This window comes from Anopheles funestus, chromosome 2RL, assembly GCF_943734845.2.
Source record: "Anopheles funestus chromosome 2RL, idAnoFuneDA-416_04, whole genome shotgun sequence".
Taxonomy (NCBI): Eukaryota; Metazoa; Arthropoda; class Insecta; order Diptera; family Culicidae; genus Anopheles; species Anopheles funestus.
In genome coordinates, this window is record NC_064598.1 from 49,263,605 (window position 1) to 49,291,374 (window position 27,770).

The window sequence follows — 27,770 nt, forward strand, 5'->3', positions numbered from 1 at the left end:
TTTCCACAAAATAAAATTTTGTCAAAAGCTCAAAAAAGTGACAAAAGCTCCGTTTTGACAAATTTTTCACCTTTTTGTCAGCGCTCGTTGCCCAGCACCTTATCGTTCAAATTTTACCGTTTGAGTTCAGTGCTTCGTTCGAATGAAACGCCTCTAATCGTGGCCACTAGATAGACACACATACACGTATAAACACAGCATTTGTTTCGTTCGGTCAGTTCAACAAGTTTACACATTATCGTGCTCATTGTTCGCAATGAATTGGGCCGAACAGCGGTTATCCTTTTTGCTGTTAGTGCGTTGCTGTACCGTCCGGCAGATCCAGGCAAACAGGACCACTAGCACTAGCAACAGTGTTGCCATTACGTAGACCAGCATCGATAGCTGAGTGTCCGTTATTGCCGTCACTTCAACGGGCGAGAGCAGCACGCTAAGGTTAAGCTTTTGGGCCGAATTGCCCGACACTATCTGGCACCGGTAGCGGCCATAGTGTTTCGTCTGGATGTTCGGTATCCGCAGATAGGATCCAATGATTTGTCCTTCTTCCCTGTGAACCGAGAATAGAAAACGGTGAAAAGGTTAGTGATGCCGTTGAAGAGGACGTGATGAGGACGAAAATGATCGACCATAACGCTCAAAAGTGCACTAATCCAAAATCCACTGATGGTGTTGGAAGCAGTAGAACTTTTTCGTTAATGAACAATCTATCGCTCTCTCTCTCTCTATTTATCTCTTTCGTTCGAGCAATTAACAGTCATTAGAAGCATCATCATCATCCGTGAACGGTTGCACTAATGTGCAACTCCTTGTCTGTAGCCAAAAGCACGCTTACCTAGTCACGTTCACCTGCGTACTATCTTCAACCATTTCCGGGCGGTCGTCAAACATTTTTTTCCATACGATCTCGTTGGTTGCGTCCGGCAGGTAAAGGTTGCCGACAAACGCTTCACAGTAGAATCGGCCACTTTCGCCCACGCTCACCATTAGATCCTTTGGCCGAAAGGTAGGCATCGGGTTGTCTAATTTATCTAAAATAAATAAAGCAGACATTTGCCCGCTTAGTTGGTGCGTGTTCGCTCCGGATAATGGAGAATGTGCAGTCTGCATAATGGACAGGTTGCCTTACCCTGTAACCGCAGTTCGATTTCATGTTTGATTGCGTGCGTTTCGTTTCGCAGTATGCAGCTGTAGTTACCGATGTCATTCTTCTCCAGCGTGCGACTGTAGATCGTTTGGTTGGCGGCCTCCGGATACACGATGAACGATGAAACTTCATTGCTCCATGGATGTGGCTGATTGTTTTTGAACCTGCAAACAAGGAAGGAATGATTATTTTAAAAAAAAAGCTTTCATCGTGCTGTGCTGGAAAGGATTACATAAGGATTGGACTGTAAAATTAGCAATTTCGTATCATAAAATAATCATTAATTTTAAACGAAGTTCCCGTACATGAACCGATGTACATGTTAAAGTATGCACAACGTATGTATCATCTTGTTACGGGCATCCCGATTAACACAATTGGTCAATTATCGCCTTTTTATCAATCACAGGCTTTCAACAATAACCTACAAAAAAAAAAACACACACATTTAATAAATCACAAAAAGGTACTTAAGTGCGTGCAGACAGAAAACAAAAAATGCAAACCAAAAGCGTTACGGTGATGGTACCGTCGATTTTCCGATGTTTAATCCAGTGTTTGTACGTGTGTATGTGCTTTGATTGGAAAATTTACACCACTTCTAGAAATAAAGAAACACCAATAACATAACGTGAAGTGTATCAACTTTCCCCAATTTCCATCCCCCGCTTCGCAGCGTACAATTTGACGTGTTGAAATAATAATGATTTATCATAGTCATTGCGCGAGTTCCACGAACTGGTGGGTGTCCAAAAACGAAAGGTAAAAAAAAATAGGAAAACTCAGGAACAACACAACTTCTCAAAAGCTAGGGCATAAAAATTTCATAATTATAATTGCAAGCATACGACAGCCGCTTCTCGTACGTTTTCGGCCCTTTTCCCCCAGTTATGCCGATGGTTCGAGATTTCGGGTATCGGGTATCTTCCATTGCCGGTAGTATTACTAATTAATTAGAGTAATTTGAGCACGCTGCTAGAAAGCTCATCGGTTAGAGTTTCCATTTGTTTGTGATTTGTTCGTTTGTTCTTTTTTTTTAATTCGTGCTAGAGGTTTTCGGGAATTTGAAATTTGTTTTCATCATTTGAGTGCCGAAATGCATTGTATTATGGGAAGTTTATTTCTCTCAGTTGCAATGTAGCTTTACCAGAAGCTTCTGTTTGTTTGTTGACCGGAAGCGCAGCATACAATTTCTGGCAGTGCGCATACAAAATGGTTTCTCAAAATCAATTATTATATCAGGTACAGGAATGAGCTTCAATACTACGAATGTTCTATAACTGTACTTGTTCCGAGATAGAAACATGCCGACTCACTCGCATATTAACTCGCCCGTTGATGTGCAGTCACTGTAAAGAACTAATTATGGTACATTTTGTAATGCTGTCATCGTACCGATATGAAACTGTAATATTGAAATATAATTCGATTGAAAAGCAGCAAATAAATTGATCTTCCATCTACCCGTATACAGCTATTTGCGTATAAATGTATTTCTACGTATTCATAAACCGTGGCCATACCCGTGAACCGGGTATGAAAATAAACGTTTCCAAGAATTAATCTAATGACATAAACTCAGTTACCACGTACCACGTACATGAGAGTGCAGTTTCCTAAACCATCTATCCGATTCTATTGATTGCAGAAAAAATATGGAAATTTAAAACATATCGTTTTTTGCTTGTTGGTGGAAAATTCGTTACTAGAGCAAATATTCCACAGCGATGCGAAGACAAACACCATCCAGTTCTCTACATGTAAAGGTACACTGAAAGTTTCTATATGGTTTTAAAATTTATGCAGAATTTTGCAAGAGATTTAGCACATCTACAACAGTAGATATTGTAAAAAAATTTTCGCGGAAAGAAAAAGCTTATTTGGAAAATATTGAACCAAACTAAACCAAAAACCTGAAGACCAAAAATATTATGATTATGGGTCTTGTACGACAGTATTGTTATAAAATCTCGTCCCGATCGTTCTCCCATAGTAAGGATTGATTATTCTGCTTCGTAGCAAAAATTAATTCAATTATGATAGGTCATTATGGCAACCAGAAGAAAAAGAATTGAAAATTTAAAAAAATCAATCTCATAGTTCTATGAACTAAGTACAATGTTACATTAGATATTCCTTCGACCCAATCAACAACACTTCTCTAATATTTATATATATTATTTTTGTAAAAAAAAATTGTAATTTTTTTCTACCGCACTTAATCTGCTGGTCTTATTTCTCATGTATATATTTTCGCTTCATTTTAGTGATAATGCACTGAAATGTTATGCTTTTGAACACTTTGATTAGTTTAAACAGTTACACTTTTGTTTCATTAAGCAACTCGAACACCCGTATGGCAACGTAGAAAATGATTCGTCTAAACAGCACCGCCATTATCATCTCGGAACGATGCAATTCTGCATCAACACAAATTGCACGAAGCGAAGGAAGCGCCAACCGGCTGGACAGTATTCAACTCTGTTCAGCATTCATATGCAGGCACCTAACACACAAACAAACTAAGAGGCCTTGCCGTGCGGTGTTTGTGCATTGATTTGCATAATAAACATACACCGCGACAAAATAACAAAAGCCGCATGCCATGCAGCGGTAGTTTGGCCCATTCGGCCGTGAAATCACCAGCGGTATCATCCACACAGGGACACCGAGGACGAACCTAAAAAAACCACATAAAGCAAGTTAGAATTTGCCCACTTGGTAGACGCTTTGTAGAAGGCCACCCGACACCAACGCTTTGAAGCAACTCTGCCATAGTAATGTCGAGATGGGTCCTGCATTTCCTATCACAGTCTGCACTGAAGAAGTAGGAATTTGCGTAGAATATTTGCATTCGATGCTACACGAATATATGAATCCGGAGGAAAGGGTGATATGCTGCCGCACCGTCAGCTGGCATTTTTTCGCAGCTTCGTGTTCCCCCGTTATCGGTTGTCCGTCATCTTTCCAAGGAATTCTCCGCGGCGCAAGATGCGTGGTCCGTGTCGCGACATAACAATCCTTGGGAAATGGTCTTATTATGATAGTTGCTTGCTGGTTGGTTTTGTTTCGACAATTCGAATGCAATAATATCCCATCGTTGCATCCGGGAAATCTACCATCGGCAGACGGAACAGTTTACTGAGCTTTGTTGCTTGTGTGTGCTGAGCATTGCATCGGGACCGTAATGCAAAGAGATCGTAAGCAGTTTGTAGGATAAAGCAAGACAATAGCAAGGAAAGAGATTTAATAAGGATTCCAGCGAATGGAGCACCATAATGTTCCACTTGATAGCGAATCAAGTATTCTGTTATGAAAATAAATATTCCTCACAGCTCGTGAGCTCTCGGCATGTGCGGATACCTTCGTTGTTGAACGCAGACGAAGCAGATGCCAATCCAAAAATCCCGTCAGTCATCAACCTTGGGGTGGCGGCAGCGGTGAGCGAATCATTTTGTATTGTCTGATACACAGTAAGCACACGAAAGCAAGCGTGAGAAGTGTGAGAATTGGAACTTGATCCAGAAACCACCGTTGTCCACCACATCGCAGGAACCCGATCCTGCAGCGTACGTGCTGGACATGGAATCTGGTGGTTTTGAGGTTTAGCCGGTACTGAATAATGTGAGGCATACCATCATTTTACCCAACTCCTCCTCGGTAAATGGCTCAGGTGATGGTACTAAATCGGCATCGTGAACGAATGGTAACACACAGCGAAACAGGCCGTGGGGTCAGGAAGAAATAGGACGGATCCGATTACATCAGTTACTGTTTGCCAACTACTTTTCGCCACATTCGCCGTGACGTTGGGAATGGTAGAAGACCCAGCCGCTTCTGTTATGATGTGTCTGTCAGGGGGATTGGGTTAACTTCTCACCAGCCACCAAACAAACAATGTGTGAGAGGGTATTGTGATCCGCTCCACGATGTAGCCCCTTCCGCGTCTTTAAGTTGACACTTTCGGTGCCAATAATGACGGTCAATGAGTGAAAGACATTCGTTTCCTGTGGGGGTCTAGCACGCACGGCATCAGGTAACCCGATATTTCCCCTCGTAAGCCTTGTGTCGGCAGATTGGATACGTGGTGCTGGCAGAAAACGTAGCGGCAGGTGAGCTGTCTCAAAGTGGTCCTAATAACATGGGGATTCTCTTTTTTTACATTACCAATACTTGCCAGGTATCTGTAAACGAGAAAATCTCCGTAAACACCCAGCCGGAGCAGCAGCGGAAAGTTGAAGGTTTGCCGTTTTTTGCTCCAACTCCCAACTCTGGGAAGAATGTCTCCAAAACAGCAGGCAGTGTTCTTTGTTTGAAGGGTTTCGTGGTGGTTCAAAGGGAACCGATCGAGAGAATTCAAACGGCGGCGATATCCAATTTCCGATCGAACGCTTCCTGACACAATGGTCGCCGTCGCCTCGCTCGTCTGTTGTAAGCATACCTTGAGACTTGCAGGCGGGCATTGCCCACTCGTTTGCTACTGCGGGCAGAACTAGCGGCAACACCACAATAAGAGGGATATGCAATGATGGCTTTGCCTGTGTTGCCGAACACCGTCAGGGATATCATTTTTACGAACGTGTAACTACCATCCTAAGCTAGCGAAACAAGGTGCAGCTCGCATTCTTAGGAATCTCTCCGAACTACCTTTTTTCTGCTCTCCAAACCTCAATGTCAACTGGCGCCCCGATGCCGACTGTTGAAAGACGTGTATAATGCAGAATTCTAGCCCGAGATCCCCCCTCTGCCGGGGTGTGCCTATCTCTCACACCACCGTAAAACAATCGTTACGATCGGAAAGCTATAACTAACGAGTTAATTAGCAGTGGCGCAGATCAGCGCATGGATCGTTTGTTGAACGAGGGTGTGTGGAGGCGTTCCTGGAATCGGGAAACCGGTTAGCAAAAAAAAACCAGCCACCCTCGGTGTATGATCTCGTACGTAACGCAGTCTTTATTAGGTGATGAGGTGATGAGATGATGAGATGATGAGGTTTGTTGGAAATTTATAACTAGGGAAGTAATACAAATGCTATTTAACGAAGAAAACGTTAACCAAAAAAAATGCATCTTCTGATTCGTGCGCTATCGTGATCTCATGGTCTTATGCTTCGACCACTAAACCACTAAGTGCTACGGCGATTCCTGGAACAGCGGATGGATGTAGGTTAAATAAAACATAAACAAACACACATTGATGTAAACAATAAACTACCCTTCAACCCCCTCCCCAGCCCCCACCCAAGCAGTTGGTTTGATCTGGTACCATCATTCACGCTGCATTGCGAGCGGCTGGCTGTAAGCAGCAATGGTGATTATAATTTGTTTCGCGGAATTTTTGCGTTTGCACACATCGGTGATAGATAGATGCCGCCGTGTCCGAGTAAAAGATTGACGTTATCGTTTCGTAGTAAAATTCGAATCAAACATTGTGGACGTTACGAGCGTGTCTGATAACGCACAAGGTACCGCCGTGGCTTATCACATATTCGTCTAAAGAATTGCGCGACTTCTTAAACGGAAAAATTATGCTGGTACAGCGGGGGGTGGGTAAAGCAGCCTTTGCACTTCTTAAAAACACATTTGCCCAATTCAACAACATTGGGAATGCAATACAGTAAACACTTGACGTACGCATGCGCTTCTATCGCTTCTATCCAGTGGTTCCAACCATATCGGATGATCTCTACACTCTTACCGGCGTTCCGTAATCCTCACGCAGTCGGTATCTAACAATGTGTAATTTGGCGAAGAAAGCGTTTTCTTGGAACGATAAGGTTCCTCGGAATTGAAACGGGCATCGATTTCGCCATATCTCTATGCCCAGTAGTGGTGTTCAGATAAGTTCCATCCAACTGTGACGTCGATCGATATTTTTTCTTCATTACTAGTGCGAGTCACTATTGAAACTACTTCATGGCTTCGTTAGTTCATGTTGTGCTTATTATGAATAGTTTGGGTTATTAGGGACTGGAGTTCATTTGTACCAATTACACAGATTGTTGGTTGGGAGCTAGCAGGAGACAAGACGAGTCAGTTGTAAAAATATCTTCAAGGTCATATTCTCAAACACAGTTGGTGGGTGACCAAGTTTTCCAACTACATATACTGTCCTCTTCGTACAGGGCATATATTGAGTATCTGTTACTTATCAGTTCACAATCATAGTTCGGTTACTGATAGTAGTTTTAGCCGAAGTTCATTTTGAAACACAAGGGATCACAAGAATTCAATCTTAATTTCAACTCGTTGAATGCAATTTCAGCTTTTGATATTGAAGTGATATTGAAGACATGGATAATGTCATTCCGAAATGAAGTCATCCACATCGATTGCATAATTGTCGTACCGCAACTAAAAACCAAAACCTTCACCAATGTACATGAAGCTCATCTAATTGATTTGCTGTATACGATGCTGAATGGTCACCGTATTGTTGTGCGAAAGTGTACCAAGCTCTTTGTAACAGTTGTCAAAGCACTCGACAAGATGGACGACCGACTGGCCAGCATCAGCTATACATGATGGGACAGAATTTCCGAGAAGCTGTTAATAGTGTATTGCTCGGTTTCATATGTTTTTCGATTTTGAACAACCGGTACACGTTTCCGGCTTGACATACATAAAAGCCTTGTAGTCTCCAACAACGTACTGGATAGGTAGATGCATTTTGGAAACCAATACATGCATTAGCTGACTAACTTTTTCGTTCCCATTACAAACAGTATGAGCCTGTGGTCCGTTTCGTGTAACGCTACAAGCCTATTTAGAAAAAAACACTAATGGATTGTGCATTAAAGCAAGTACATAAAATAAGGGTTACAATTACTGAGTATAACAAGAATAGTAAGTACTTTCAGTTTTTTTTTCATTCAGTCGGTGTGTGCAACGGTTCTCTTCCACCAACTGGAAATTAAAACATGAAGGTACACATCCGTATGTTGCCGATGGATTTAACTCTTCTTTAAAATCTTCATGTTTTCCGGGACTGACGGCAACTGGACTCATCCACAAATAAACCACACCGTCAAGCCCGAAAACACGCCAAGTGTTTTGAAGCGATAAAAATAAAAGGACCCAAAATACGGGGTTACATATCACGACCTGGCAGGTCGCACACCTAATTGGGTCTCTCATTATCTCGTTTCTGAGGATTGAATTTCATAACTTCATGACGAAAAACGCTTCCCCCAATTCGTGGAATACTTGAAATCTGTCATGGGAATACCGGCTGCATCTTTTGTGTGGTCCGAGCCGGTCTCGTATAGATCTTACGGGTGTAGTTGCAAGTCAAACTCATCCACGGCCAGACAGACAGAAGCATAATGAAGAGAGAAAGGAAATCATCAGAAATGTGTTCTTGTTTTACTGCTCATGCAGCAATTGTTTCTGTGGTGGGATATATTGAATATATGGTTTCAACAATTCTAAAACAACCCCGAAACACTGGGACGTTCTCGGGAACTACAGCCAAGTACATACCCACCCATATGCCCAAGAGATCGCTGGCGTGCAAACAAGCACAGCCTGATTTTGGCGGATGCGAATTTCGAAAATGTTTCTTAACTATGGCTTTTTCTTGCTGACTAATCATACTACTAATCATGCTGACTAGCTTATTAGCTTGTGGTGATGATATGGTACCAACAGACGTACAGCTTTAGTGGTTCGTCAATTTAGAAGTGGAACCAATTCTACGGAACAGTAAATTAGCAATCTACACCCAAACGAACCAAACGATACAACATAATGCAGTCAAATGGATGATGATTATGTCGAATTTCGTGCTCATTGTGGATCGTTTCATGTTATGTGCGAGATTCCGTCTTTCCATTTTGTCGGCAGTGATGCAGACTAACCTGACCATCACGGATGTGCGATGGGCAAACTTTTTTTATCATGAGTGTATTAGAAATTCGTACCGAATGGTCGCGAAACAAAAATGCGAAGAGACAACGCGCGTCAACTGATTGTCATCATTATCAGCAGATAATGATCCCATGGGGATTGTAGTTTTGCGCTCCTGGCTTCGTGGTATCCATCCGGTAAAGGATGTTCGGCATTGTCAGCAGCATCAGAATGTGTTGAGTCATGTGCTTTGAAATCGGACCTAAAATACTCCGACCGCAGGGATGTTATTGCGGTAGACTCAAGATCCCACAAACACACACGTATCTTTGCAAAAACCCCAACACTCTCTCGATTACACACGGTTGGCTTCCATGGATGCAACATCATCCCTTTGGGCCGTGTCCGAGAATTCCCTTGAGGGTCTTCCCGCGAACAAAATGATCGTTACCCTTTTCTGCGCGCTCAACGGTCCTACACCGGGTTGCGCGTTGTTTTGCTTTCGTTTAATGCTCCGGTTCCGTCCCCCGACTCGAATTTCGGTCAGTCTAAAACAAAAGAACGGCGAGCAATAACCAGACCAAGAAGAGACCATTTTCTCCAATTCTAACGTCTCCTTCTTTCTTGCCGTTTGGTTTGACCCTGAAGAAACTCCAGAGAAAACTGAAAGGAGAACGAAAAAAAAAACGTTGGAAGAAGATTGCACCAAGATGATGATTATGGTCCAACAGTTTGAGGTTCTCGTTTCTGGTGCTTCCACACTATTTAATGTGCAACACGAAAGAACTCGTACAGACAGGAGGGAACGTACCCATAGTCGAGATTCCTGGAAATATTGCCCATTCAAATCTCGCATCATCTCGGAGAGTGTGAGAAATACCGCAGGTCTTGCGGACATTGGCTCAGGCGACTGTCCGGTGGAGTTGAGCAACGGCGCCGGGGGAGCGTCAAATGCGCACGGTAAGTACTACCCTTGTTTCTGTAGCCCCGAACGGATCGGCATTTGCTTTGACGTACGTACACGATGGTACTAGATGTCCACATGCACTGAACATGGTTTGGTGCTTGAGAAGGTGAGATTTTTACGGGAAGGTAAAGAAAGAAAAAAAAAACATTCAACATAATGTCTTCCGCCTTTGGTCCATCAAAGCATTGTCACATTCCCCAATTCTTGGATTCCACTTTTTAGATGGAACTCTATCGGTGACAACAATGAATACCGACGCACGTGGAGGCTATGATGGATTAGATTCCGTTTTGCGCTTACTCTTCATGTACAATCGATTCTCGTGCCATAAATATCTTACCTGAAATGAAACGAAGGATGGAAAGGGAAACATTAGACGTTTTGGGTCGTGAAACAAAATATGCAAGAAAATGTGCAAATAGATTAAATGGTTTATTAATCTTTCTTTCCCTCTCTTTCTCTATCTATCTTTTGTCTTTTAGCTGAGATGGAATAGAAGTAATACTGAATGAAACGAAAGCACCAGAGAATGGAAACGCTACCCGGGTGTCCACAGGAAATGTCCAACATACTGTTCATTTCTGGTTTTTGTCCCTCGTTGATCCCATCTCACCACTCAACGCGAGAAAGGTATATTCTAGGTAGCCACCAGATGATTGCCGAATTCCACAGCCCATAAACCATACACACGCAAATCATGCCTGTACCATCAGAATGCCAAAAACTCCGGAAAGAAGTAACCACCACGTATGAAATGTGGTACAGACAACTCGCGCTAGTGGAAGTTATTCCGATGGCTAGCTTCGGTGAGGACACACCCGTCCCTCTGTCCTAGTCCTCGACCCTACCGGTGGATCTAATCTCGAGCACGAATCTTCATCACCGTCATCATTCTCATCGTCCTTCTTCCTTGAGATTGTGTGGCCCAAGAAGAATGGACACAAGAAGGGCCATTCTTCATTCTCAAAGCACCATATTCCGATCGATTCTTCTGCCGCATTGTATACACCGCCAGTTTACCTGCTTTGTAAGGAGCATAGGCTTTAGCATTCTTTGGAATGCTGTAGAAGAGATAATCTTTACGAACATGGTGTGTAAACGCGGAGGGTGCAGGAACAACACTAGAAACACACAGCACAATAAAACAAATGACGAACAAACCAAAAAACAACGACAAGATGCAAACCCCGAGATCCCGGTGGTATTGCCTTGGGACAACGGAAAGGCAAAAACATCTCAATAGCCTGGTGCACACAAAAAGCAGCAGTCGCTCAAATAGTGAGGTCGTTTTAATTAATAGGTGAGAAGCAACCGTCACATAAGGGGGACCAGCACATGTACATGTAAAATCGACAGAATTCGAGAGAATGCTTTATTCTTAAGAACTTCCTCGAAGCAGATCAATCAAGTGGCCTACCAGCAGGTTCTATGCGAAACAGCAGCCACCGAAAAGACGCTGGAAGGTCAGTCATTTAGGCACTACACCACAGTGGTGATTTCCCGTTTGAGAACTCTCTTCTCCGTGTACAGAATGGGCCTTTTTTCGGATAATTTCCACCTTTTTGCGCTGTTGTTCGCTTTGGTACCTTGGTCCATTTTGTGCAGGATCCTGGAACATCAAACACACCCGTAGAAGGAAAGGAGCGTACGCGTGTGTACGTATGTACGTGCGTTAGGGGTAGACTACAATTACTGCAGCGATACCTTCTTCCCAATCATCTGCAACTACCGACGATTTCGTGGAACGCCGTTGGGAAGGAAAAGACCAATCTTTCTGGCACGCCATTTTTCTCGATACCGGGAATCCAGGAAATTCAGTATTGGAACTGGGCATTATTTCGGAATGCAACGAAGCGGTGCAACCTGCACACGGACAAAAAGCAGATCATTTTTGCATTGTGTTATGTCTTGTATTTTTGGAACTTTCTTCTTCCTGTTCCATTTGTTTCGATGCTTTAATGAAATATGTACACCGATGAAAAAGTGGCAAAAACATAATGCATTTGCAAAATTTGCCTCGCATTATTACTTTTGGTTAAGTATAATTTTGTTCTCTCTCTCTCTCTCTCTCTCTCTCTCTCTCTCTCTCTCTCTCTCTCTCTCTCTTCTCTAGAATCGCCACACAAAGCAGGAATGGAATATTATTTGTTGTAGATTGAAGGAAACGTGGTTAATAATCGACAATATGAAATAACATCTCATGCTTTTTATTTCCTTGTACATTATCTGATTTTTAAAAGGATATGTAAATTCTTATTTTTCTTAATTATTTCGGTCAGTTTCTAAATTAAATTTATTTTTATTATGAACGTTGGCGATCATCAAAAATTTTGGAGCGAAAAAAATAATCAATAAATTTATTAACTAGGATCAAGGTACTTCAAAAACGCTTAATATTTTTTACTGTTTTAAATTTAAGAAATAATACCTTTCCTTCATTGATGCAAAAATATTGAGGTACACTTCTTTGTGTACGTTTAATAGATATACGATTAGTATACCTTGTACAACTGTTAGTAGCATATTTGTATCCAGCGGTACACTAACAGATTTCGCAATTAGTTGTTATTTTCCTGTGAAACCCAGTGAAGTAATTAAGTAAAATTATTGTAAAACTGGGTTTAAACGGGGTCAACATGACGTGATCTTCAAAATTCATAATATTCTACAACATGATATAGGATTCAAGACATTAAAAAAATGAAAAATTTATGGTGTTTTCGAATCATCCATACAAAACGTATCAAAATAGGAGATACTATCGCGGTACGCAGGCTATAAATACAACTTTCGGGATCAGACACTTGTCCACAAAATGCAAAAAAAAATTCATGATCTGAATCTGACTGATTTTGTTTAATTTGCTCCTACAAACTAAGGGACAATAAAATATGTCAATCATTTCAAGTCAGTTACAGAGAAAATATGGAAAGTTTCCTTATATACTCCGTTTGTTACAAGCTATTTACAGAAGTTTTCGTTACTGTGTTCAATTTTGAACTTGTGGCGGAAGACAATACAAATGTTCGATAGCATCAAGTAATACAAACAAACAATAAGCAGAAAGGAAACCCCCGTTCATTTGACAGATAGTCATCGCTGGGACACGAGTATCGTATGGGAAACACCCCGTATTGATGATTCAGCGTTGACACGAGAGCCGACAGGGATCACCAATAGCCGGATGTACTATTAAGCAATGAAGTACACTTCAACTAAACTGACAGTTAATATGGTGCGCATCACGCATGACGAGTGTAAACATTAAATGGAAAACCCAAGTCTCTCTATTCAAACAATCCAACAATTAAGTAGTGCTGGATACATCGCAAATATGTGTGGTTGTTGTGCATTGTTTCGATTAATTCTACATCTTAGCAAAACACGGTCAATAATGAGATCGGTAACAAATGTTTTCCATGCTGAGGTGGATGAGGAAAAACTGCATCATCAGAACATCTGTACCGTACCACTTCCATGTTCAATAACATAAAACATTAAAATGCTTTATATATCTCTCTCTTTCGCTCTCACAAAAAAAACTACAAAACAAAAGGTGGTAAAGAACAAACGAATCATCATTAGCAAAACAGCACGAAGCGTCACTAAATACATACAAGAAATAATAACACTGAACATGCGGATGTGCACCATCAGCACTGGACGGTAATGGAAAGAGTTGCGTTGAAGGAAGTTCATTGCTGGATGGGTTGGTGGATCGGTCGTTTTCATTATTTTGCAAAGCTCTTCGCTTATTCTATCAACCGATGTTTGATTTCCCGGAAAATGATTTGTGTTGCAGGCGGTAATGGCATGAGGGCCACGGTAAACCGTGCCGGGAACGAACCGGGAAAACGCAAAACAGAACCCGAGCTCTCGCCTATGTTCGGCACGAATGAAGGGGGAAGGATGGTGCACCGTGTTGCCCTCTTTTACCATACGGTGTGAGAGGACAACATGCAATTTATTTTGTCCATTTTGCCTTTTGCCGCATCGCAACCCTTCCGTATACCGTTCTGTCAGCATTCTGAGCAAACGGTGGCATGCAGGTTGGGTTGAAAAGCGCAAAAAAAACGTGTTCCGATTGGAAATCGTTTTTTTTCATTTCCGTTTATTTATTGTGGTATGGTCGATGCTCAACCCAAGGGTGTCAAACATGTGACACCCTTGCACTACTGCACAAAGCTCCCAGCAAGAATGCTAATAAATGTTCTAAAATTTTTTTTTATTAATAAAAATATCAACATTGTAAATAGAAACATCGTTCCCTTTTCTATGTTAGGATATATTACAAGGGGAAACAATACATACAAAATAAACCATACCCTCTCACATTCACATTCTTTGTTCTAAATTCCTCTCGTTGGAAGTATCCTTTGAAACATGCTTTAACAAATGTTCTAAATATAGCATGTGAAATACTCATTGAAACGCCCAAACCGTTCTGTTATTAAACAGCGCAGATTAAAAAAGTTATGCTAAGAAAAGGTTGGCGACACGATTCTTTCCATTTTAGTATTATGTCTTCGTTCATGGCGCAGTAGAAAATTTACCTTTTCTTTTATCAGACATCTTGTCTTCGTAGCAATTTATGTACTCTCTATCGTTGCTGCTATCAAGCATGTTTTTTTTAACTATTAAAAGGGCCTCATATTGTATTGATCTAACATTTTCATTCAATATGCAAATATTGCTCATTATTTATTCGAACAAATATTTTCTTACGTCTAATTAAGAAATTGAACTGTACATGATCATTACCAGACATTTATTTGAAATATAATATATACATCATAAAACCCGAACATATCGGTCCAGTATCAAGTTAGACACGTTTGATTTATAATATCATTAGAAAAACGCCACGTAGTTATATGTGCACGGTTGCGGAAAACTTTTAATTAGCAGCATGCATTAATTAGCAGAATCCCTCATAGGTGATCATAGGTGATAAAAAATCAATCAAAAATATATTGGCTCATACAATATTTTAGAAAGCATGTAAAACACATTATTTGCGGTTTTGGAAGCGAACGTGTTTTACACATATACTTCAGGGTGGGATTTATGTAAAATATGTTTTAGAATGTCCTATGTAATGCGCCTCCTGGGCTCGAAATAATTCGTTTAGGTCTGGTTTGATTTTGTAACAAAGATCCGAGATTTTCCCACTTTGAAAGAAAGGGCGGAAAAATGTAGGATTTCTAATGATTTTGCAAATCCTGGGAATTTCTAGAAATAGCTCGTGCTGTTTCCGGGAACTGAGCAAAAAAAAAGGAACTATACGAAGGCCACATTAAGCATTCGCACAATTCGAGGAAGGGCGGAACGAATCGTATCCGAAGCCATCCGATGATTTAACGTTTTTACGTTACACAGAGTGTTTGATTAAAATACAATAATGAAGTTAAAGTACAACAACACACGCAAACATTGCTATACATCTAAATATATTGTTTAGCGATAAATGCACAAAAGGAAGTTGTGGAAAACTGGATGAAATTAGTTCGATTACTTCAATCGGATGGATGAAACGTTAACCAGCAGTTCATGAAAAACCACAACATGAATAACACATGAAGCAGAAGTGGTTATTGAAGGCAATGTTTTTGAATTAACAGACAAGCAACATTACATTCGGTCTCTATCACGCTCTTTATGGCAGACAGATAAGAAACATGCTATAAACAGCGGGAAGAACAAAGGAAAAGCCACCTCTCTATACATGTGACATCTCTGTGGTGGTACCTTTCATCAATCTAGACGGAAAATCCTTCCGGGAATCCATCAAATTTGTGCTACACCAAATTTGCATAGTTTATGTGGGCTATTTCCGATCGAGGTATTAACTTTTCGTTCGAGGTAGTGGTTTCTGTCGTCTGGTTTCATATGGTTTAATGGTTTAACTTCGATCCAACGAGCCTTTCCAAAGTTGCGGAACTAATCGACATTTTAGCACGTGCGAAGATTATGTTGAGTGTTTGGTTGTTATCTGTTGTATAACTAATAAGCATACTCTTCATAATGATATCTTCCAAAGTGAAGGAACGTTCTCAAAATTTTAACTGTTAAAAACGGTATTAAGTTTACTGCGCAATTCCTTTCTTCTCATCATTTAGTGCATTTATTTGGGAAGGAAATCATTCACTTTAACATAATTAATAAATGGTGTACTAAGAAAATTGATTAAATCTTAACATTCCCTTAACCAAATTTCAACGAATTGCTTCATTGACCAACCTGAAGCTGCCTCAAGCATTTTAGACGACGCAAAGAAGGGCAAACACATTTTTATTCAATCTACACACCCCCGAATGCATTACTATATTCACCTTGGGGGAACTTTTGTCTTTGGGGCAAGTTTTCGCATGAATGAGCTACAAGATTATTGTGTCCCCCCACCCATTCCCACGGCGGTACTTTGAGTTCAACAACACTGGAAGAGGGAAAGTCTGAAAAGGGGAGGAGGAAAAAGTAAATTCATCTTCACTTCCGGGAAGTGCGTATTCAACGTGGTGGCAAAATTCAATCCAATACACGAAGGCCAATCATTGTAACAACAATATCACACCGGCGAAGTGCTCGGTACGGCTGCACGTCAAATTTCAAAATGGGATACGGGAAATGTTGTCCGTGTTGGTGGCAGAGCAAACCGGGAGTTCTCTCTCTCTCTCTCTCTCCATCAGGACAATAATCTACTTGTAACACCTTAGAGAATGCTGCCAGCAAGTAACCTTTTGCATGTTCCTTCCATTTCACCGTTCCGTGCGAAGTCACACAGACGGTTGTCGGGGGATGGTTGCAGATTTTTTACAGCACAAAAATTGGGAACCCTTCGCAAACAGGCAGCCAGCCAGCCAGTGAATATTTCGCTTTCTTGCGTTCTTTGTTGCTCCATGGAATGGAAAAAAGATGTTCTAAGAAGAATGACTAAAGAAGTGCTGATTTTCCAAGAAGCAAATGTAATTTTGAGCGTCCCTATCGTAGAAATCGTTTCCAGCTTCTATTGTTACTCGCTTGATGAAGGTGGATGGTGTGGCAATTCACATAAAAGCATTATAATTTTTTTTTTGCTTCAAGTGCAATATACCTCACCACAGCAAAAGGACATACAAATATCACGAGAAAAGCGACATAAAAGGACACGACGCAATACAACTTTGCTCTATGATCAACGCAAGTTTGCAATACTATCAAGTTGACGAGATATTCTTATTCGGATAATAATTCGGAAAAAAGGATAAATAAAATTCATAAAGGATGACACCCTTGTGAGGAACAATTAATAAAACAAACTTGATGTAGTTGCCATTTATAATATTATGTCACCGAAAGATCACGAAACAATAAATAAAAATCAGGAAACTTTTAAACATCTCATATATTATCCCGGTGCGGGCGGTCCGGTGGTGCATGTGATAAACGGCGCCAGTCCACACGGCCGGGTTCAAATCCCATTCGGACCGTTCCCCCGTAGCAAGGACTGACTATCCGGCTACGTGGTAAAATAAGTCTAGTAAGTCAGAAATGGCCGGCGTGACCTGTAAGGTCGTTAAGCCAAGAAGAAGATATATTATCCCATATCATTATAAAGCCGGAAAGCCGAGGAAGATGTGGCTTTGTCTGTGACTAAGCCACTCAAATCCTATACAAACAACGTTATCAATTCAAAATGTCCGTTACCTTTTGAAGTTTTCCTTAAACTTGATCACACACGGAGGTCAAACACTTTTTCTCTTTTCGTCTGTGGTTTTAAGTTCTGAGGAAATCCTCAACGATCATGGCTCAGTGGCTTAAAAGTTTGTGTTTTACATAAAAGCTTATTTGCCAGTGTACTTGAAGGATTTACTATTTGCCGTCACTAGGATGATGATGATCTGTCAAATCGCTTTCGGAGCTGACATTTCCATGTGCCACGGATAAAAAGAAATGGTGTAAAGTTCCGGAATAAATGACGGTTTACTTTGGTTCACTTTGCTTTGTTTTGGTTTGTCAAATGTTTCCAAACAATTATTTTAATATTTGGTTAGGTTTTGGTTAGGTTTCTGTAAAAATGGACGCTTCTATGATTAAATTACATAATTTAGTAACAATTTGAATACCGAATGGGCTTGTTGAAAGCAACATTTGGAATAATATTTGACGAGTGTTAACCTTTAACGTCCATAAACGGAGCTGATAAGTAAGTAAGTATACGAAACACGTTTAAACCCATGTACTATTTCTAGTAAGAAGCTTAGAATCTGTTTTAAATATGTTTGTATGTCGATACTTACAGGGATGTTATATTGCACCGGTGTGCTCGTTACATTTGTTTTTGGTCGGAAATCTATGTGAGTTCGTTTTCACTGTGCCACAAATAACTTTTGAGCATCTACGCAAAAGGCTCTTGAGTTGGTATACAAACGTACTGGCTTGTGCAAGGCTTATAAACTAAAATGGATAGAATTGCAATGCAATGCAACGGATCCTTTTCTACAACAGTTTTAAAGCTTCAATCAATTTATTCACAACCAGTTGGAGACGTGAGGTAACTAGAGGCCTTTTTTGTGTTGGTAGGGCAATTTGTAGCGAACGTGTAAGTATCATTCTGTAGGTTATATAGTAAAGCAACTCTTGCTTTTATTTTAGTTTTAGCAAACCTTTTTCTCTCACGACTTGATAAGGCTTCGCAAACATTCGGTGCCAGGATCCCCGTTTCACGATAGCAACTAAGGGAAATTTTGTACCCTTTTGGGGTAAATATGCACAATCAGCTATTGCGTTTAACATAAGGCTACATCAACAAGACCCGTTCGCATATGAACAGGCTGATATGACGTGTATGAGTGTCGAAAAAAAGCATATAATTTGTTAAGTGCATCGATCGCATGGTTAGTGATGTTTCAAAAACTTTTTCTCCATTCGCGATCCATCAATTTGGTACGCGTATTGCAGTTTTAAACTCATTCCACCAACCGAGCACTGTTGCCTCAGGACGAACGGGAGAACATGGGAATTCGCTCGTAAACATACAGAAAGTCCCACATCCCCTGGGAACGAACGCAGCCAAACATTACAGTATATAATGATGATGATGAAGATGATGTATGCACACGAAAATGCAATAAAATTTCCGATCGCTACATTCAGCAAAGCCGATGGGGATAATTTTGTCTCGAGGAAGGCACGCAGAAGGTCAGGCAATTCTGCGAAAATGAATCGCCGCCCGTAATTACCCGATTTTCCGCTTCCTTTTGCTTTGCTTTTTGAGCCCTTTCGTTCGGCATCAATCAACTGTTAGTATGAAACCCCCTAATAATATGCCACCGGTTGAGACGAATCATGTCCCGGTGGTGAAAGTCAGCAAAAGGGGACTTGTTGGTGGTACGAACGGTCAGGGGAAACAAAATTGCTGCAAAAACGATGATTGATGACGAATGGACGATAAAAAATGTTTCCATTCAAGAAGTACAAAAGAATCACAGTACAAAGGATCGGTCACAAGCCGCTAGATAAGTAGCACACTACAATAAAAATGTAAATTTTAACATTCAGTATAGAAAAAAAGATAAATACACTTTACTTTTTTATGAAATATTCCCGCAATAAATACATTTTACATTAATACATTCATAGTAATACATTCAAAATGATTTAAGAATTTTTTAATTTCCAAAAACCTACTGCAGTAACGAAAAATCTCTACGTGCGCTAAGACATATTTAATGACAATCTGTTTGACTTAACGATCCACTTGGTGCATGTTTAGTAAATCCTGCATTACTCAATCGCATAATGCAATAATCAGTTCTTGTGTCATGTCAAATAAGATTCAATTCAACAATTACGGTGATTTACACTAGCACAAGAACAAGCACAAGACCATGACACTGACACAAATCATCATTAATTTTATTAGTTTCCAATGCTGTATAAAAGATTCAATGACTAAAACAAGCGTCCAAGAATTATTGATCATAAAAATAAAACTAAAAAAGCCAGCAGCTATAATGGGACAAAATGTTCAAACGTACCGTACATATCTTCACAGCAACAAAGTCTTTTCAAGTCTAGACCAATATTCCAAGAATCCATTGCCTGAGCATGCGCAAGTCTTACCTCACATTGGGTTTGAGGGCAAAGCGTTCAATCTGCAAGAGCATATTTATTTGCAACGATTCATACTTGAGACAACCCATAATTTAAACATAATGGCTATACCCACCACTAACAAACCTAACAAACCTAACTATTTTGCTTAAGTTTACTCAAGCCATCCTTTACGTCTTTCGTACGCGTTAATGATTTGTTTTAGGGATGATAATAAATCCGACACAATAGCAACAGAAGGTACCACGATATAGGATCCAATCAAACCAAACCATTATATCCTTTGATTTTATTTTTTTACTTAAGAAAGTTCCCACGAGGAAGAAAGGGATTCAATGGTGTTCGCCATTTGTCCCGCCGATAGCGAAACAGAGAAATATTGCGTGAGGAATGACCAGCACCATACACACACGCCGGATGCTGCTGTGGAAATAGACCCAGTTAGGGTATGCTGGAAAATAATGGCTCCCAGTTCCGAGAAGGAAAAACAGTTAGTGAAATTCACTGACATGGAAAATATATATCGTTCACTCTCATTCTAGAAGTTTGCTGAGTAAGGCGTACGGAATGACGATAAATACACAAAAAAAATCCTAGCGATTGTCCGGATTATTATGATGATGTTGGAGGTGGAAGTGATACTGGTGCGTGATAAATGAGCAGTGTATAGGATAATTCCGCGAAACCAAGCGTCCAAAAACAAACAACACGGACCGATCCCATCGTCCCAGCACGGTGGTGGATGTTGTTGTAAACATTGGGTCCGCGCAATCGCAAAACTACGCCAACGACCTACATCCGACCGAAACGAAGAAGTATCTTTATCTCCAGTTGCAGCGTCCTTGCACCGGAAGGACATGCCTCGCAGACTTCAATATTGTTTTTCACACTTTCCCCCGTCGCATCCTTTCCCTTTCCTCTGCTTCTACCCCGTTCAAAATGTTGCTACAAAAATGTTTGCTTATGCGTATTGCCGTATCGCCCACTCGGTCTTGGATTCTCGATATTCGCCAAGGATTTCTTCCACGAAGTCCCAGGCCAACGTTGGACCTTGAGTTTGAGCGAATTTCGAGAATCCGGGCTACAGTGAAGCATATTTGGGGTGTTCGTTCTGGGTTGCACGCACCACCAAACTTAACTACCTACCACTTACTCGTTAGTAACCCTCGAAGAACTGGTTGTTTTAAAATGCCGAACCCGAACAAAAAGCGTTTATACTAAGAAAACCGTTCGATACGGGTATGCGTTTTTTTATCCTGCCCGACTTGCATTCTGTAATTTCGTTAAATCATTTTTCAAGCAAAAACCAACAATCCAGTCAAGACATTCTGCAAATCATAACACTCAATTTTCAGTCACGTCTGATGATCATCTTCAGAGAGAAAATTTGATTTAGTATTCAACCTAATCTCAATATTAAAATCTGTTGCGGTATAAAAACTAATTTTTGACTAAACGATTTTTGCGTTAATTTTGATTTTGATGAGCAATTTCAGTAAAACATGATGCATATGCACAAAGAAAAAATACTATAAAGCGCACAAAAGATGTTTCCTGATTAATATGCGAAGTACACCAACAATACAATAATTAATTATTTTTGCAATATAATTAATTTCACGGTAAAACAGCACAAACAGAAGGGGTAAGAGAGGCAGATGAATGAGTAAAAAAATAGAAAACATACAATAAATGTTATAGCCAACTATATTATGTCCAATTTTTAATATTCTCGGTGAGAATCGAATAAGTCTCTTGTGCACATATCTGAAACGGTAGTATGCTTCAGCAGCTTCCCACATGAATTTGCGCACCGAAAACTACATCACGTGTGAAAATGGATTGTTTGTAATTTTACATAAAGTTCCAGGAAAATGCTGTACCAACAGCACACACTAAATTGAATGCCCGTTGTTTAAATAATTATGATTGGAAATATTTAGCACGTGCCAAGCAACTGGATGGGTTGAACAAATAATTAATTTAATTATTTCAATGATTCAAACCAATCATACCATATTCGAACACTTTCGCACATCTATAAACTGATGCGTTCGAATGGAAAATGATGATCGTTTTTTTTTTGTTTGTAACCCTCTCTGTTTTAGTGGAATGTTTTTTGTCGTCCTAAGCTATTGATGACAAATTTCCAAACATCCTAAAATTGACGGCAACTTGGACGAAACTTGCTTTCCTATTAGTTTTATACCATGATGAACCGGTCATCGCCATCAGCGTTGAGTCATCCGATGATGGCAAGTCACGTTGACTCAAATACTTGCACCCTTGTATATTGAAATGTGTAAACACATCCAACCCGCTCTCGTCTATGTTACTGTTTGTTTAGATCCATCTTTTAAAGGTTTTGAACGTTGCTTTCCATTTGTTTGTTACCCATTCATCGTTACTTCCCAACCGGATAAGTCTTTTGTCGGGTGATTTACAGCAAAACGAAAAGCAAACATAACCAAAGGCACAGGTCATGATGCATCATTCGTACACCGCCTGTGATATTTTTGGATGTACCAAGTTCTATGTCGTCGAAAGAAAGAAAAACCCCAAAATGAAGAAGACCAAACGTGCAATCTAACCGCATTATTGCATGTTGAAAATGGTCCAAAAACAAAACCAAACACACGTTGTACCGGTCAATGAAAAGGTAAAAAGAAACAAAACTGTTCTTGTTTAGTTAAGCTACATTGGACCACGGAAACGATAAGCAAACACAGCCCTGTAAGGTGTGTGGGGGTTGTTTGACGAACCATTTTATCGTTCTGCACCGGAAAAATTCTTCTTTAAATCTAAAAGAAGTAAAAGATTGAAAAAATTGAATATAACAGAAATTTAAATTGGTTGGCGGCATTTTTCTCCCGAAATTAGAAACATGGACAAAACCCAGAAAACTTATTTTCAAATTCGCACTTAATTCATACCAAATCAATGCCATATACAGTGGTACCTCGAAATACGAATTCAATTCGTTCCGTAACATTGCTCATATCTCAAAGCAATTATTTTTACTGACATACATACATACTTCATATTTCAAATATGGTTGACAGTTTAGTTTAATTTAAATTTTATGGAAATATATTTAAAAAATTAACCATACCCTTTGTAAAACAATGCTCAATGTGTATATGCAGCAGCAAAGCGCGAGCAGCTAGAAACTTTAGGTGATTGCTCGTATCCAAAATTTTGCCCACATCTAACTGTTGGAACGATGCATAAAGATTTCTTGGAAAATCTCGGCAAGTAGAACGCTGTGCTTATCGTATCTGAATCGGATGCCAATGAATCATTGTTTGGCCGAATGAATGGTGTTAGCTTTATTTAATGGAACGACCTCACACATGATTCATAGTGACACTAGCTGTCGGGATTAAATAAACCCTTTTTTCTGTCATTTCTTTGCGCATGGTAGCAATTGGAAAATGAACATCTTGTGACAACTTTTAATAGTAAATTTGAATTTACCTGGTTTTAGGTGTTGAAAGACAGTTGAAAAAGGTAACAAAGAAATCAAACACTCCCTCATACATAATAACTTGAGCACTTTTTTAAAGAAAGTACAAAGACAATAATATGAAGATTACAGTAAATAAACATTATAAACTGCTATTATAGTATTTTTTTTAAATAGTGAAAACTTTTTGAAAAATGTGCTAACAACTTAAAATGCTTTAGCATTGCTAATAGCATGACATTAAAGTAAGAATTTAAATATCTAACTTGCACCTTGCTTGGTATAATGTGACAGATGCCATCATCGCAACGCACCGCGTGACAGATGATCGATTGCACAATTATTCGCTCGTGTGCCTCAACCCTAGTCTGTGGATATGATTTTTTTACACACAGCCAATATATGAACATACCAACTTTGTTGCTCTCGATGTCTTTAACGATTTTGCTCAAGCGATTCTCTGAATTTTCCGCACCCTTTCCTAGTATTCCAGGGCGCTGTTCGCGTCCGTTAGAAAACACGCTAAGATGCAACGTACATACAAAGATAACGGCAAGAAAAAGAAACTGGTCTCAAAACACATTGAAACCACCGTTCTGGCGTCATTGATGGCAAATGTTTATCAAATATACAAAGATTACTTGGAAACATGTTGTCCGCGGTTTGACCTGTACCATCACTTACGCATATATCACGGTGAACCATTGCAAAAATATTATTGGAGAGAAAAGCATAGTGGAAAGAGGCAAATTTTCGCCCACAAAAAAGATGATTTAAGACTAAATAGACCAACGAAAGGCACAACGACCGAAACCAAAAGTTTACCAAGTGGAGATTGCAAACAATTTAAAGTGATTAAATTTTGTCTAAGGAGCCGGTGTACATACCATTCGATGCTCCGATAGCCTTTGCCGCAACAATGCAAGCTTTTGAACTTTTTCAGCACGCCGTACTCCTGGTCGGGGATTTCCTTCGTGAACTGTAGATGATGGGTGTTGAGCGAATGCTCGTACCGATTCTCGGTGCAGTGATTTTCCGCACTGACGGTCACGACGACGATGATGAAAACACACATCATCAACAGCAAAAATGTGCACGCAGATGAATTGGTTGCACACCCGCTAAAAGAGCTTCTTTTCCGAGCAGACATCATCATGGCTATCGTTTTATGGATCGGTTTTTTTGTGCCTGATTCTCTACGCAATTCACACAGTCACTTCTAAATTGAATGATTTCGTTGCACCTATTTAAATGATATTTAAAGTGCAAACATTTGCGTTATTATGCTGTACCACACTTTCAAGCGCAATAAGTTGTATAAATTTGTTCTCCTTTTTGACTAATAAAACGTGACTTATACACTTTTCTATCTGTTTTCTTGCTGCGGACAGTACTCTATGCACCTTTCGCTTTCAAACCGTCACTTCGGTACGCACCGCACTATCAACCATAACGCACAAGTTGACGACCGTTTCCAGGAAACGGTGAACCAGTAGCAATCGTAGCAATCGTACAGGACTAATTATCACTTGATCGGTTTTGTCCGGTTAGAGAGACTGTTGCGCAATAGATTGAAGAATCTGAGGGAGTCCACCACCATACACTACAGTCACTGCACTTCTACTTTCAATTGAAATCCGGTTCAGTTTTGCGCCGCACGTTATAAAATCAAGCAGCCAGAGTGCTGATATCAATCTTGTAGCACTATCCGGTATGATTTCGTCATCGTCTAAAAGCAAACTCCAAGCGGAATAGGATCGTTGTCCAATTTTGTGATTGTTAACTTTCCTCTCAACTGATGACAAGCGCCGATATGTGCTGATATACTATGACAGGTGACAATATTCGCAACGGCGACAGCGTACAGCAGGGGTGCCGTCTATGCTTCGCAATGAATCGACGAGTGTCTTTGCTTCCACGAAATCATTACCCGATGCTGTTCCGTATCGCTTGAATTAGTTTCTGACGTACAATAAGATGGATCTAAAATGAAAGGAGACAGAATGAAAGTGATATAGAAAATACAACACGAAATAAATAAACATAATAATGACAAAATATTGATTAGCTTTCAAATGTTTTGGTACGGAGATAATGGATTAGTGGGTTATGCGAAAACAATTGGAACGCGCGGTTTCAACATGGTTTACCTACGCGTACTTAAAACGTTGCCAAAACAGAAGAGGCAGTGGGAAGTTATCATCGCCATTGTTGGTATTTATTACCCCAGGAGATTATTTTTGTCGGCAAATTGGTGGAGGCCGGTAGAAAGGGTATTCCTTAGCGTTGGGAAAAGGCAACAGTTGACGATTATATTTAGCAGGGCAAGCATATTGGTATCAAGGTTACGATTTATAAATACGCACGTTGACGAATCTATTACCATTTATGTAATCGTGATGAATAATGCGTCTTATCATTGGAAAAAGAGAAACACAACACAATTGCTTCGTTCAGTGGTTCCGTATCTAATACAACATTTCTAGAATATATACAATAATCATATTTCTAGATACTGATAGTAAAGTAGAATGTGTTTGGGTAATTCTATCTAGAAATATGACGCCATGATGACTATCGGCAAATTGTACACGAAGCTAACTTACGGCGAATGTAGTGGTTCATACGAGGTTCGTTTAGAAGGGTATATCATCTAATCGAAAAATGTTAAGAACCTTTTTGGCAGACTTATTATGGGGCAATATATTAAATCTTCCCAACAAAACTGTTATCAAACTTGTTAGAATTTAGCGTAAGTATCTTTAAAGTACAACCCCAAATTCCTTGCGGAATTCACAGTTCCGATGTCAAGTTGTGTCAGTGACACGCAGGTACCACCCTTTCGAACTGCTCGTACTAGGAAAGCAAAGGGAGTCAAAGGTGATGGACGGGTATGGTTCTGTAGTTGGCACACGGAGAACTTTTCGCATTGCGAATCAGCGGTAATTGGATGTATGGCCGGTTGAACTGTACCGGGAAAGCAACTATCCACTTTGGTTTGTGCGCTCGTTTCCGGCTGTGCACGTATGAAAACAACCGTTGATTCATAACCAATTCCATAGTTTCTGCCCGGAAGGGTAACTTCAAGTGCTGCTAGATAGAGATCCTATTGAATAGTGACACCGAGTTCCCAACCACCTCTAGGACATTTGGACAACGTTCTATCCCAAGATCGATAGACCCGATTTCCTAGAATTGGCCGCACACATGCACGCACACGATTCTTCACCCGGCAACACGCTTACGTACGCAACATACTGCAAACATCCAACGCAGCACACCCGCGTTCGGTTAGGAAAGTATGACGGGTGAAGGAGAAACAGTCCTTGGAATTCGAGGAATTGATACAATTTGGAAAATCCATCACCGCGCACTTTCGTACGAAATGCCACCTCCAACCGTCGGTTTGCCTTCACATCCTACGGAGCATTTTCCATCCTCCTGTATCATACGAGGCTTATCATACGCAAAACACACAGCACCAGTAACACACAATCCAGTGTAAGAAACAATGGCATTGCTCCCACAACAGTACGGTTACTCATACCGTTCGCCAAAAACACCTACCGTTTTTCTTCTTCCGTCACAGCAGCACAGTTTGCTTTGCACTGGGAAGCCGAACGGAACGCTTCGGTTCATTTAATTCTGCTGATTAATTCGCTGAATTGCGCCTTTTTCGTCGAACGCACGTACCGCAAGCTGTCAAGTGAACAGGCAACCGGGGAGGAGTAGGAAAGATGATGCGCGGCAGTGCCGCAGAGACCGGTGACAGCTGGCGCCTATGGAGAGCCAAAGTAGTTTCCCGAATGCAACCTTGCTCACACGGATACACGCACACAAACACACTTTATCGCTAGCGCGTACAGAGGGAGGACGCTGCTGCTTACTGCGATTGATGCACGACCGAACGCACTGACAGCTGAACGAGAAATAACTTGCGAGAAGCCGATGGCATCGAACAATGCTGCGCAACCTGAGTATCGCCCAGGTGATTCGCATGGAACATTTTGAGAGAGCGAACACATACGTGAGAGAGCAATCATCTCACCGAAGGATGAGGTAATGCGTAAGTATTTTGATTATTCTATTAAACCGTTATAGAACTAGTGTTTTACAAAAAAGGATAATTAGTACATGTTCATTTACATAAATAATCTTCACAAGCCCAGTTTTTAAACATCTTTTTCATAGTTCTTAGAAATACTATTCAAAACACCTACTTGTTTGCCGCGTGAGAGTTAAAAAGTATCAAGG

The 27,770-nt window shown here is 40.4% G+C and overlaps 1 protein-coding gene across 2 annotated transcripts; it reads right to left on the reverse strand.

Moving 5' to 3' along the window:
• Positions 1-102: 102 nt before the first annotated feature.
• LOC125761237 (fibroblast growth factor receptor 2-like) lies at positions 103-27,464 on the reverse strand. 2 transcript variants are annotated; one of them, XM_049422176.1, is made up of 5 exons: positions 27,210-27,464; positions 24,404-25,499; positions 1,127-1,308; positions 833-1,028; positions 103-547 (listed from the first exon to the last, which is right to left on the reverse strand). In XM_049422176.1, the coding sequence occupies exons 2-5, from the start codon at positions 24,670-24,672 to the stop codon at positions 229-231; spliced, it is 966 nt and encodes a 321-aa protein (XP_049278133.1). In that variant the 5' UTR covers positions 24,673-25,499; positions 27,210-27,464; the 3' UTR covers positions 103-228. The 2 variants fall into 2 exon arrangements, with proteins under 2 accessions (XP_049278133.1, XP_049278132.1); XM_049422175.1 differs by having other exon boundaries at positions 27,084-27,464.
• Positions 27,465-27,770: the final 306 nt, after the last annotated feature.

What these genes read in the sequence shown, in the direction of transcription:
- LOC125761237 (XM_049422176.1), bottom strand. Translation starts at nt 24,672, where the DNA reads ATGATGATGTCTGCTCGGAAAAGAAGCTCTTTTAGCGGGTGTGCAACC. An exon ending in GGCTATCGGAGCATCGAATG is followed by an intron (nt 1,309 to 24,403) that starts GTATGTACACCG and finishes CCTTGTTTGCAG; the next exon opens with GTTCAAAAACAATCAGCCAC. An exon ending in AATCGAACTGCGGTTACAGG is followed by an intron (nt 1,029 to 1,126) that starts GTAAGGCAACCT and finishes TATTTATTTTAG; the next exon opens with ATAAATTAGACAACCCGATG.